Consider the following 13516-nt stretch of genomic DNA (forward strand, 5'->3'; position numbering starts at 1 on the left):
CACAACTGTACTTATTTGTGCCCCAACCATTTAATTGCCATTACTGCTTACTTCTTGTTGCCCTTATTAAATATTTCTTTGCCTTACTTTGTACCACATCATACCTGATGGGTTATTCCCCACTACAACCAGTAATTTGCCTTACGAGTTTAACTTCAGAGTGACCTAGACAAGGGACTACAAGAAAAAAAGGGTAAGTGATGATCATGACTTCAAAAGAGAATAAGAAGCTATGTTGCAGTTTTTGGTTTAGCTTAGGATTCTGTTGTCTGCATGCTTTATTACTCATGTAAAGTTTTTATTTTATGTGCCTTCACCAAGAAAGTTAAGTTAAATAAGTTAAAAGTATAATCATTTTTACATCTCTTGGTTTTCTGATCCAGCCTATGTTGTTAATACATTACATATATTCTTATAGTACTTGGATGTCCCTTATCTTTCTGTCTTTCATTATTCATTGCAGAAATTTTTACTCAGATTCAGAAAAACAAAATCATTCAAGCTCAACCTGCTATACTACATTTTGGAGGTTATGAGATACATAAACGCCATCAACAAATACTGGTAAGTTCAAATCTGAAGAAATTACTGACAGGTCGTTTCAGAATCTGCTCTCATGATATGTAATCAGCATGTTGTATTGTAAGCATTCACTGAAAAGTATACATTAAAGGGAGCCTAATGTAAATAATCATTACTGTGTAGCACTGAGGAGAAACAATATCCTGAAGAAACTTTGTACGGCTTAATGATGAACAATAGCAGGTAAATGCATTTTGAGGAAAAAATCTTTTATTTTAGCCCTGTTGTAATAAGTACTGGACACTTCAGGGATGCATGTTCAAAACATTTCAGATGGGAAGGAATATTTATAGGCACTTATTATATGTGGACAATTGGTAAACAACACCAAGCCTGTTGGTAATTTATTATTATGTATTCATATTGATTAAATACAAAGTGTTATTGCTGAATACTGTAGACATCTGTAGCATCATTAAAAGTTCTAGACTACTTCAGCATCTAAGGTCTATAGGTCTGGATATTGTATGTTTCCAGGAAACATACCTATCAGGCAGTGAACTTAAGAAGTTATCTTTGGTGGAATCTGAAGTTTTAAGCTTTTCCTTTACCTCTTCTGTATGCAGAAGGTGATCACTATCAGATTCAGGAAGGTGGCAGAACTTTGTTAAGATTAACTCCTCTGCAGACCTGCAGGGATGGCTGATAAGTGTTGTACATGTGGCAGGAGCACTTCTTTTTTTAGTTAGATAATAGGTGTATACATATTAAATTTCCTGTAAAGAAAATCTAAGTTATACATGATACTTGTTGATAATCGTTGTAGCCTGTTGATTTCTGTTCATGCTTTTAACTCCCTGAAGACATGCAAGAGGTCTTAACATTTTCTTGTGTAAGATGGCTGGCACCTTTGACTGGGGCTGTTAATGACACTACAACTAAGACATCATTAGTGAATTTGTATGCTCCTGATGTCAGTGAACAATTTATTAATCTATTACTCAGGCATCCATGAGGTTTTATTCAGAACAAATAAGACGTGTTTCTGTAGGAGTGAAAGAGGTTTGTTTTCCCTTAAAGATCAATGTTCTACCCTTTTCCAATCAGAGTACACAAGAAGTGGATGTTTTTCTTCCTGAGATGTCATCTAATAGGTGGGGGATATGCCTTGGAGACTATTGGACTTTTTTAGTCAGTTTCCAGTATTTTTAGGTAAGTTATAAGAGACCTGATATTTGCTCTGGGTCACACATTAGGAGTCTTATTTTCCTTTTCACATGTTCCTGGAAGCCTTCAGATGTCTTTTTCATGCTCACGTACACATTGATGATTATTAGAAGGAAGTGTGAGGAAGAGCAAAAATCTCTAATGGAGCATATGTCAGCTTTATTTATTTTGGGCACCCAGAGTGAGTCCTTCTTCTGATCTCCCATTACAGCTTTCCACTGACACTTCAAGAGCTGCTGCAGAATCAAATTAAGTTTAATGCTGTCTCCTTAACATTTAAAAGTACTGGTGAGGATAAACAAGATTCAAAAAATGGACTGTGAGGATAGTTACTTAATTAAACCACTTACTATGGCACATTTACTTCACTAAAGATATTTTAAAATATTTGCCAAACTACTAAAGAAGATTATGACATCAAAGTGACATTATAATCAGTGAAACTGATACATTTCTAATGGAAGCGAACATTCCTTATTTTTCTAAGAATCAAAAAAAGTACATGCAAACCCCCTTTACTAGGATGGAGTTAGTCAGACAGGTATGTTAAGGACATGATGAGATGAAAAAAGGCCATGGAATCCAACAGGCTGCCAGCAAAACTGTATGGACTGAGCCAAACCATGCAACTTTCCCTTTAGGTATGTACATTTTGTGGTAGAGCTCCATGGTTCTAACCATCTGACTCTTTCAAAGTGGCCCTTCTGGTTTGTTAAGTAAACTGTATAAAGATGCATATAAGCCATCGCTGTACAGGCCTGTCTTGATGGTTTTTTTTTTTTAATTTTTATTTCTTTTTTTTCTCTTCCCTCTTGATTATCAAGCTTCCTCCTCCATTTACTGTATTGGCCTGTTCAGTCTCCAGGAGGTGAAATCCAAAAAAAAAAGTTTGTTCTTTCCAGGGTGTGAGTTCAGCAGCTGAGAATGGTGCCATCATCCTTGAGGGTAGTTTTTTCTATTGTTTTGTCCCTGGTCAGTAGTGGCCCCAGAGTCTGGTGTAAAATGAGCTTCAGTGAGGGTGTGTCACTTGCTTCTGCAAACAATGTAACACCTCAGAACTGTCCTACTCCCATAAAAGCCAGCATATTTTCTGGTCTCCACTCGAATTCTACCACTAGACCAAGCCCCATGGACATACACCCCTAGACACTACCCCTGAAGGGAGACGAGCCACCTAGGCTGCTTCACTCTACCTTCTGTTTGCCAGTTTCAGCTCATGTCTGAGCTGCTGATTAAACTTAGGTCACCTGTGTCATTGTTAGGGCTTTAGCTCTGTACTCCAATAGAGGAGGTCTATTTTGAGCTTATTAAAAATGTACATGGCATTATGGGCAGTTAGTATTAGGGGCTTTGTCAGTAAACTGGTTAATTGATCAAACAGTCGAGAGATGTATTAGGTGGGTGATAGGGAATTCTAAATATGCATGGTATAGCAAAATTCCTCAGATTTGTGCTGATGCTAAGGAAACACTGATAGACTATCCTAAACAGTATTGGTTTCCTTACAGATGAGTAAACTGCTTGGCCATGCTTTATCAAAGTGCACATGCCAGTATTCAGCTTGGCCCTTGAATATCTGAGAGGTTTTCCCTACACTGCTGCAAGTCAGAGATGTCCCTTGTGTCTTGGTCCTCTTTGTTTTGCTACAGAGCCTTTGGTTGTACAAGTCAAGCACTGTCTTCGGTGGTTAGGAAAGGAGACTGGGAGTCCAACACCTGTCTGCTATTAATCATTTTGCATATGAGACACATTAGTTCTCCCAAGACAATCAGCTCAATGACTTTTAGACATGATGACCCTTTTCCAGTAACTTGATGAGGTTTAATCCTTTAAGATTCCTGTAGCCAGACCTCACATCCTGTGCATAGGGTATTTGCCTAACCCAGGTTGGCATGTGGCTTTCTCTAAGATGTATTGAGTGAGTGAAATACTTGTGAGACATTTTGGCTCCAAGTTTTTGCAATGTGAGAAAAAACAATTGCATGATGGTGGGCAGTATCCCATAATTAATACAAATCTGATGAAATTGCTCATTACCTATGCATTGTGAATTAAACATCATTAACATGCTTCTCATAGCTAAGATTTTCTATCCTCTTGTACCCTCCTTAGTGCATTCCTCAGCAGCAGTAGTGAATAGGTTGGCATATGATGTGTCTGAGTTCTCTTGGGCTCCAGTATGACCCAATGTTCGGGTGGAACTTATTGCCAAGGGAAAGAATGAATGAAATATTCAATTTCCTGATATAAACATTTTTACTACCCAGAGATGAAAGATTTATTAGGTGGGTGATAGGGATTCCTGAATATGTACAGTATAGTAAGATTCCTCAGATGTCCAGAATCCTTTTCTTGAGGGCTCCATTGGTCAAAGCTTTGTTTTTTAGCCTGTAGAAGAATGAAAAGTGCCACAGAGGAAGCTAGACATTCAGATGTCAAAGGCTTATATGCCATAGGGGAGTTCACGCTATGACAGTACTAAGAGACTGTCAAAGTGGTTGTTTAGGTTTATTTTATAGCAGAATTGAAAGGCAGCCATATGGTAATGAAGTAGCTCATGCCACCTCTAAATATTTCAAAAGGATATCCTTCAAAAGGGCAAAATTAGCACTTTGGTCTTCTTTCTCATGTGTTCTGAGAAGGTGAGAGCCTTGGATCTTCAAAATTAAATAGATGGACTGGAATGAATATGTTATTTGATGTGGGTAAATGTGTAGAAGGAGGACTTTGTTATAACACTTTAGAAAGGATACCTTAGAATACAATATTTGACTTCATACTACATATAGCAGTAAATCACTTATCATATTATCTATTTTTTTAGAAGTATTCATTAATATAATGTCAGGCACTTGTGATGAAAACAAATAATAAAAACAGGTCATAAAAGTTGTTTTAGAACCATTCCAAAATGTCTGCCACAATTTTGCTGCAGTTAAGGATGATCTTGTTAAGGAAACTTTTTCTGCAAAATGGATGACAATTCCAGGTCTTTCTGTCTTCTGTATCATCACTCCTTCCTTTCATTAACCTATTTCATTAGGAGTAGCATTCTTCTTTTTTGTCATCAGCTGAAGAGGAATTAATTTAAGGAAATGGTTACTGGAGCTATTTATTTGGGGGTATGCAGTAAAGCTTTCCTCCCCTTCTTTGCTTTATGTCACAGGTTTGTCAATGTGCCTCAGGTTTCTCTGACTCAGTCTTCTGATAAAGAGCAGCAAACATAAAGCTGACTTCAAATCCTCAGGGAATACTTAGTTACTTAATCAGGTGTGTGCCTCAATGCCACATCTGAAGTAGATACCTCATAGAAGTATCTACAGTCAAAACTGCCTTTGGCATATGGCCATCAAGTTTATGTAGGGTCATAGGTAATTACTAGGCTAACAACCACAAGGATGATAATTAAATCCTGTACCTTGAGTCTGTGAGGTAAATACCTTAACAATTATGCCACCCCCAATGCATCTATATTTATAGGCAAACTGTCTTTATAGGTTATTTTTTAAGCCTAACCAATTTCTCTTCCAAAGGTGAAAATCAAACCCCGTACCTTGTGTCTGTGAGTAGAAACACCTTAACCATTATACCAAGCCCTTTGATTTATTTTTGACTTTTAGAGTTGCTTTATATTCCTCCATGTATACCAGCGGTGTATCTATGCGTGGCATACAAAGAAGTTTATTACCTTTTCTACAAAAGAGTTACCGTACAATTTTCTAGGGTTCACTGGGAAAGGGTGTTTTATTCAAGGTTTATTGTAATTCCCATAAACAAGATTCTTATTGATTTATTCTAGATTTTAGAGCTATGAACTGACATGTCAAGGTCAGAAAGTTCAAACTTCTACCCATCCTGAATGCTATTCCTCTTGTTCATTCAAATTACTGAATGCTTACAGAGGATTAAAAAGATGATCTCATTTTCTGTTTTTCATCTGTTCCTGGTTTTAGATTTGACCTCGGATCTAATTTGGCCACCTCTTCAGACTTTGGCTCAGTAGCTCAAGCTCTTCCTCTTACCAATAATACTCTCCTTCTCTTGAATCACCTCAGATTTCATTTGTCGATTCAGCATTTGGACATGGTTACCTGTAGCTTGAGTGAGATTTAAAGTTAGACAAGTTATCTTTACTTATTTTCTTCCTAGAAGATTTACCTCTATCTCCTTTTTTCCTCCCCTGTCTTTCAGTGTTAATTAAAAAAATATATTAGTTACTTTTTCGTATTGCTGGTCTGGCCTTGTGCACCTTTTACTCATATTTGTTTGCTACTGTAGGGTTGGTACTTCTCCCTTTACCATTGCTGGCATTTATGTACATTGCGACTAAATTTAGTGTTACCATTGTTCCTTCTCTTCTTACATACTTGTGTTTGTATTCTTTTGTGGCTATTATTCTTTTTTCACGTCTGAAAAACCAACTGGCTTTAAAAAGTGCTCATCCTCTGGGCACAAGATACCTAATTTGGATGCTCACTGCAAGTGCAAGTGTATTTATTGCCTTGGAGCAGGGCATTTTAAAACCAGTTGTGAGGTTTGTGCAGGATTCAGTCATCAAGTACTTATCAAGAGTATAAACAAACTGGTCTTGAAAGGCTTGCTTTCCTCCACTTCTTCTTCATCTTCTGGAGCTTCCCTCACTCTAGGAAATCTTCAGAGTCATCTAAAGGGGATTCTACTGACACATTCTTCAGATCACCTCCTCCTTCTACTTTGGACTCAGCTTCACCTGAGAAAATAGCAAAATCTTTGGGTCCAACTGTTCCCGCAGATCTGACCCAATTTAAGTTGAGACCCTTGAATCCAACTGTGCCTTCAGATCTGACTCAAACAAAGTGAAAGTCTCCTTGTGTTAGATCACCCAGATTCTCTTCAGAACTGATTTCTTTGAGGCATCACTCACCCTTTTTGCAAGAGACACCTCAAAGGATGTCCAGGCCACCCTCAAACTCTTTGTCTCTCAGGTCATCTGGGAGCCTAACAGATGCAGATGTCAACATGATGATGAGAAAGTATCTCTGAATCTGGATTCAGTTGCGAATAATTCCATCTCTGTCTCGCATCAAATCCATGAGCCTACCACCAGTCCAAATCCAACTTTTGATTCCTACTCTGATCTGTCCTCTGGTTTTGGAGTCTTCAGATCTGAGAATCCCGAGTTTGTCTGTTGGTTCCTAAGTCTTGCCCATTGTTGAGTCTGACATCTTTTGTGATTCAGAGAGATCTCAGAGCTGTAGCATCAGTGCTGGATCCTAGAGTATGGGCTCAGCTCCAATGTTCTTGGAGCCTTGGCACTGGACAGCTTGTCTCTGACCCCTGTTTTGAGGCAGGATCTTGGGGATGCTCAGAGCCATCCTGAGCAGGTGGCTTTGGTTTCTACCAGATTGATTCTTGGTTCCCCCTTGACCTCTGCCTTTGAAGTAGTGGAGAGAGTGTTTTCCACATCTGTGGACAAGACATTTTTGTCCCCCTCAGGTCCATCCCTCCACAACTGTCTACTCTGGATCCTGAGTCTTTTCATTCTGTCCCCATCAGGGCAGCTGGCCTAGTCAAGCCTAGAAACAGTCCTCATCTAGGACTCTGCTCACAGTCCTGAGTCCTCCTCGGACCTTTCCACTGGAGAGCCCCTTCAGAAGCATGTGTGCAAAAGGAAGCTGTTAGATTACCCACAGGAATCGTTGACTGAAGACACTGACTTTGATGAAAGGGAGCGGTTTTCCAGATCACCCCCTTGAGGATGTCTCATTCGGTGAAATCCTCAAACTTTTGAGACAGAAAGGAAGTTGGTCTTCTACCCCCTACCCCCCACCCAGAAAAAGTCAGTGTTTCTCTAGGCTTTTGGAGCCAGCTCAGCTATGTCCTGGGTAGTCCCCCTGGTGGATGAGATGGTGGACCTCATTTCCCACTTGGCTTGGAAAGATCCTGATGTTATGGAGCCTAACCAAAGAGGCCAGATAAATACCTCGTTGCACCAAAGGATAGGGCCCATTGGAGTAAGGGTCCCCCAGTGGAAGGTATGGTGGTAACAGCAGCCATTAACAAAGAACTTGCTGAGTAGATTTATTCTTCCATGTCCCAAACAGAGAGTCCAGGGCATTGGACAGGTTTGGAAAGTGTGTTTACATATCAGTGACCTTCACCCTCAGATCACTGAACTGGCATGTGTCATAAGATTTCAGAGGATTTTTTCAATTCCCTCACAGGGTCCATGACTGCAGAGGAGTGCAGATGGTTTTGTTGTAACTGGTCAGCCTCCAGTCCCTATTGAATGCCTCCATGAGGCTGAATTTTCATGCCTCAGAAGGAACTTTGAGAGCCACAGATTCAAGAATTGCTGTAAGAAGGCACACTTGAATGCACCTTTGTGACTTTTTGGAGCCCTTCAAGACAGTCATCAATGCTTCCATTGATGGATCCACCTTGTTTGGCCCTAAGGTAAAGGAAACTCTGTCCAGAAGCAAACAGGATGGGAAGAAGTTAACTGCCATAGTGATATGTTTTTCTGCTCCTCAGGGGACCTTTACAAGGAACCAGAGAGGGTATGGAAGGATGTTCTGCAAGACACAAGCATCTTCACAGGATTCCTATGGAGACAGATCTACCAGCACAGATGGGGGAATTCTAATAGCAGACATCATCTTCGTGGCAGAGGAGGCCTACAACATCAGGGCTTCAGAGGCTGTTTCCCTGAGAAGCTCTTTCAGTGACCCTGAAAGTTTCCCAACTGCTGCACTCTGGAGGTAGTTGGGGGCACTTATCTCTGCACCCAGAAGCCTGGACAGCCATCACTAATGATACTTTGGTGCTCAATGTAATATCTAGAGGTTAATTACATATCATTTCCCTTAAACCTCCCAAACATTAATAATTTTAGCCATTATTTATTTTCTTTTTGTTGTATAACCTGTTTAATCTGGGATGTTATCAGAGTAGTTCGTTTTTGGAGTTAGTTTTGAGTTTATGTCTAGTAGGTACAGCAGGCTCTGTGAAGCCATTGACATTGTCGTACAAAGTTTCTGTGACCAGTTCTGTATAGGCTGCTGTGTTTTCTGGATTTGGAGGGGTGTGGAATTTTGGCAAACTATCACGTAATAAAACGTAGTTTGTCTTGGAATAGTTTATAGCTATTACTGGGTTTACTGGGGTTACCAAGCTGATTTTGGTTTTGAAGAAGACTTCTTTATGCTCAGACCTTACCAGGGAGGATGTGACATTGGGGGTGGTGTAGCATTCTTCCATATTTATGAGTACGAGATCTAGTATGTTGGAACCTGTAGTGGGCGTATGCACTAACTGGTTAAGGGTGTTTGTATTTACAAAATCCAGGAATCTCTGTGTCTGCAGATTTGGGGCTATATAGGATTCACAGTCTACAGAAGGATAAAGTCCCCTATAAGTAAGGTGTTAGGTTGGATGGTGAGTGTCTTCAGCAGGTTTAAGTATGCATTATGAGTTTCATGGGTGACCTGTAACTGGTACATGATTTTTGTCTTTGGTGACCTGCATATGGAGAAGCTTCAGCTCATTATCCTGTTTAACCAACCTAGAAGTATGCTTGTTAATGATGTATATCAAGGTACTTCCACCTTTGATCTCTGTCTGTGCAGTTACTAGACTACAAATGTGGAAAGCACTGAAACCTTGCACTTCCAGGGTGCTCTCTGCAGCTTTAAACCATGTCTTGGTAACTGCACAGATGTCTATATTCTTTATGGTGAGGAGGGCTTGGAGGGAGTTTAGCTTTTTGTTTTGGCTTCTGGCATTGAGCAGTAAGACCTTTAGGTTCAGGTCTTTGGGGAAGGATAATGTTTTAACCAGTATTTAAAAGCCTAGAGGGGACAGGTGCAGACCATCCCTGGCAAAGCAATATAGTCTGTTAAGCATGTCTTCCCATGCTGACAAATATTGGATCCCCTTAGAATGACTCAAGAAAGTCATCCAGTCATTAAAATCAATCATCTTTTGTTAGTACTGTGAAGTCATCCTTGGTGAAGGTAATACGCTGCTCAACACTAGGCTCATACCAACTTGAGACACATAGAGGGAGATTTATGATGTCTCTCTTCAGACAGTCTAGGGAGGTATGTTTCAGGTCATTTATACCTATATGGACTATGATGGAATCATACTGGTACTGGTAGTGTAGTGCATTGACTTGAATGGATGCTTAATTTGGTGAATCCTGGCTACAGATAGGCAACTAACCATTATCTTCTCCTTGTTCAGCCTGGTTAGAAGGTTATCAGTATGTCTTACAATGGAGTCCCCTCTGACTAGACTCCTGGGAAATGTGTTTGCTTGCCCTATGGGCTTTGTATTCTGGGCTACACTGATTGAGGCTGTATGTATATTGTTAGGTGTTGCTTTTGTTGAGTGCTTTTGGGTTTGCTGAGGATAATCTTTGCTGATAGGTGTTCTAGGAGGTCTTTTTTTGTTTAGGAAGTTTGCATTTAAGTGCCTCAACATATGTTGTTCTGTGTGTTTCTTGTGTGCTATGTGTGGGGGGTGCTCTGTGTGTGTGTGTGTGTGTGTGTGTGTGTGTGTGTGTGTGTGTGTGTGTGTGTGTGTGTGTGCGTGTGTGTGTGTGTGTCTGTGTGCGTGGTTTTATCAACCAGATGTGTGCTTTTATGTGAGACTTTAGACTCCAGTGACATTGAGTATATAGAATCTATGACAATGGATCGAATAGTAAAAAGATTGAACGGCTATAAGAACGAAAATGTCATTCATAGAAATCCATTTTGTGGGGGGCTGTGCCCCCCCCCCTGCTAAATATATATACCAACTCCGAGATCATACTACAGTGAGGAAAGGGCAAATTTTCCAATTTTCACTGCACTGTGATCCCACAAAATGGATTTCTATGAACGGCATTTTTGTTCTTACAGCCATTCGATCTTTTTACTATTCGATCCGTTGTCACAGACCCATGTATATACACCTCTCACATACTGTATCTGTCACTTTAAGGATTAAGTGGCTGTCAGTAAACATGAGACAATTGCTATATCATCTCAGGATACCCATATCCACTAAGCTGGCTGCAGAGAAATTAGGAAATTGCATATCCATGTTGTCCAGTTCCCTAACTGGTGATCTGCAAGGGTGTAGAATTCTGGAGTTAACAGGAGGCTATTAAGGGTGTTTTTTAGGAGGAGGTTGGAGGCAAACTAGACCATAAAATACTAAATTTAACAGTAATGCCATTCAAAGTACAACTAGCTGTTCTAAGCATGTCAGTGTGCAAGGTATTTGCTCTATATTTACTGCTTTACAGGGTACTAATTTATGTACAGTTCTAAAGGGAAAATGTGCTTCTAAATGTTTGCATTGTACAGGGTACTGGCACGGAGAGCAGTTTCATGCAAATGTGCCAAATGTATACCAGCACTGGAAATACAGACATAGCCGGCCTTAGGCATAGGCCAACTAGGCGGCCGCCAAGGGCACCGCTCTAGCAGAGGTGCTTTTCTAGTATTTATTTGGTGTAGGTAGACCAGGATGGGGGCACCAAATGGTGTGATGGGGGGCACCATTGAGCCCTTTTACCTAGGGCACCAGTTGACCAAAGGCCACTCCTGAATACAGAAAACAGACTACTAAGCCCTCTGGCCAATAAAATTACTATACTTATAGCTCTTTTTTGTACTTCATAAAGGTGCATTTCAATTTTAAACCATTTTTATAAAGTGTTTGTGTCTGTAATAATTAAAAGAATGGCATGGTTGTTGACACAATTGATAAATGTGGACCAATGTGTTTTTTTGGAGGGGAGGCAAACATTTGAAAATATTAATAGAACAATGATGATCCAAATGGAAGCAGGATGTGAGAAAATACTACAGTTATTGGTGGGTCTTGATGCAGAAAAGTCATTCAGCAGAGTAAGCTGGGATTTTTATGGGTAAGACAATGGAAGCATTTGCATTTACTGATAAAACAATAAGATTAATTAGAAGGACATATGAAGGATCGGAGGCAAAAATCAAAGGTTTCTCTCTGATCAGTTATGTCTGAACCGAGAAACCAGGTAGAGAGTGTCCTCTTTCCCCTTTGTTATTTGTGTTATATTTAGAAGCATTGGCAAAGAAAATAAGGGACTTAAAAATTCAAGGATATAATTGGTATGGTGTTCAAGAAACATTGGCTTTATTTGCAGATGATATTATATTGTACCGGATTGAACTAGAAAAGACATCTCAGTGTTGTGGAATAATTTGAGAAAATTCTAGGCTTTTAGGGATATAAAGTTAATGAAGATAAAAAAAAAGGCTATAGCTATAAACTATGTACTCACACATGTATTGATCCAGCAATACCCATATTTATGGGGACATGATAAAATTAAGTATTTAGAATTATGGATTAAAAGGATTCAGTTATAGCAGCTAAGGATATGTAGGAAGAGACTAAACAAAAATAATACAAATTATAATAGCTGAGAAATTTAAATTTCTTGCTTATGGATATGGATAGCAAAATACAAGCAGTAAAAATGTTTTAGTCCCTTTAGTTTTATACACAGGTCAGGCATATTTTTGTCAACCGGAGGAGAGGATGTGGATAGTAATTAATAATAAGTTGAAGGCTTTTATTTGGGAGGGGAAAAGGACAAGAGTCAAATGGGATGAGTTGATACTCCCAATAGAACAAGGAGGTTTAGAATTACCTAATTTGAAAGGATATTTTAGAGCTACACAGTTCAGGCCCTTATACATAACATAAGCAGAAAGCTACAATTCAAAGTGGAAAGGGATGATAATGAAGCAGAAGTGTAATTCAAGAAATAAGTAAAGAATGGGATTTTGGAGGCAGATCCTTAATAACAATTGTTATACAGAATATTATATACATAAAGTAACAAAAAGTATACTATGAACTAAGCCAAAAACGGTAATGGAGAAAGGAGATTCTGCCAATAGGTATGACTGCAATGGTGGGTACAGAGACTAGCTAGGAAGAGCCTAGAATTTAGTGGAGGAAGATGACAAAGGAATCAAGGTATTGGGAACAAATAATTGGAGAAGGAAAGGTAATAGAACGGGAAGAGGCCATGAAAACATTTGGATATCAGGCTAGTGATTGCTTTCTCTATCAGTGATTGATATCAGAGTATAGACAAATGGATAGGAGAATCCTAAATGAATGAACTGGCATTGTTTGAGTTTGTGTTGAATCTAGAACAGAAGTTGCTGTTAAAAAGGGATAATTAGTAGGGTCTATAAAATATTGCATGATAACTATAGGAGTCAAATAGTAGAGGTCAGGAAAGATTTGAAAGAGAGATTAGAAATGCAATTCACAAAGAAACAATGGGAGGAAATATGTATGGCTCTCAAATATGAAAAAAGTCTAGAAGATTTAGGAGTTTTATCTGGAAGTGCTTGCATAGATACTTTTATACTCCAAGCAGTCTCCAGAAAAAAATTTCTCAGGTATATGGCAAATGTTGGAGGTGTAATGGGGAAGAAAGAAGTATCTGGTGAATATATATATTTTGGGAGTGTAATGAGTTGGCAAACATTAAAAATTCTATACAGAGTACTCTGTAAATAACTAAGGAAATGATTTTTTGAGCTGGGTTACAAGATCTGAATTGTCTAGACATAGTAAAGCTTTGTTAAGTTTAATTCCAGCGACTGCCAAATAGCGATTACTAGAAAAAGGAAATTAAAATGAGATAAAAAAACAGGAAGTGGGATCTTTAGAAAAGGGTAGGAATAAATTACATAGAAAAAAATGGAAATTGTGGAAACAATACAATTAG

At 39.1% G+C, this 13516-nt stretch overlaps 1 protein-coding gene across 1 annotated transcript in view; it reads left to right on the top strand.

Annotated features, from left to right (window-relative positions):
- Positions 1 to 13516, top strand: part of CFAP221 (cilia and flagella associated protein 221) — a 761152-nt gene that overhangs the window by 151323 nt on the left and 596313 nt on the right. The window contains exon 3 of the mRNA XM_044073677.1: positions 464 to 564. Within this exon, the coding sequence (XP_043929612.1) occupies positions 464 to 564 (101 nt within the window). The remainder of the gene's footprint in view (positions 1 to 463; positions 565 to 13516) is intronic.

The sequence above is a fragment of the Protopterus annectens genome, chromosome 6.part0 (assembly GCF_019279795.1).
Source record: "Protopterus annectens isolate FY-2018-M chromosome 6.part0, PAN1.0, whole genome shotgun sequence".
In the NCBI taxonomy this organism is placed as follows: domain Eukaryota; kingdom Metazoa; phylum Chordata; order Ceratodontiformes; family Protopteridae; genus Protopterus; species Protopterus annectens.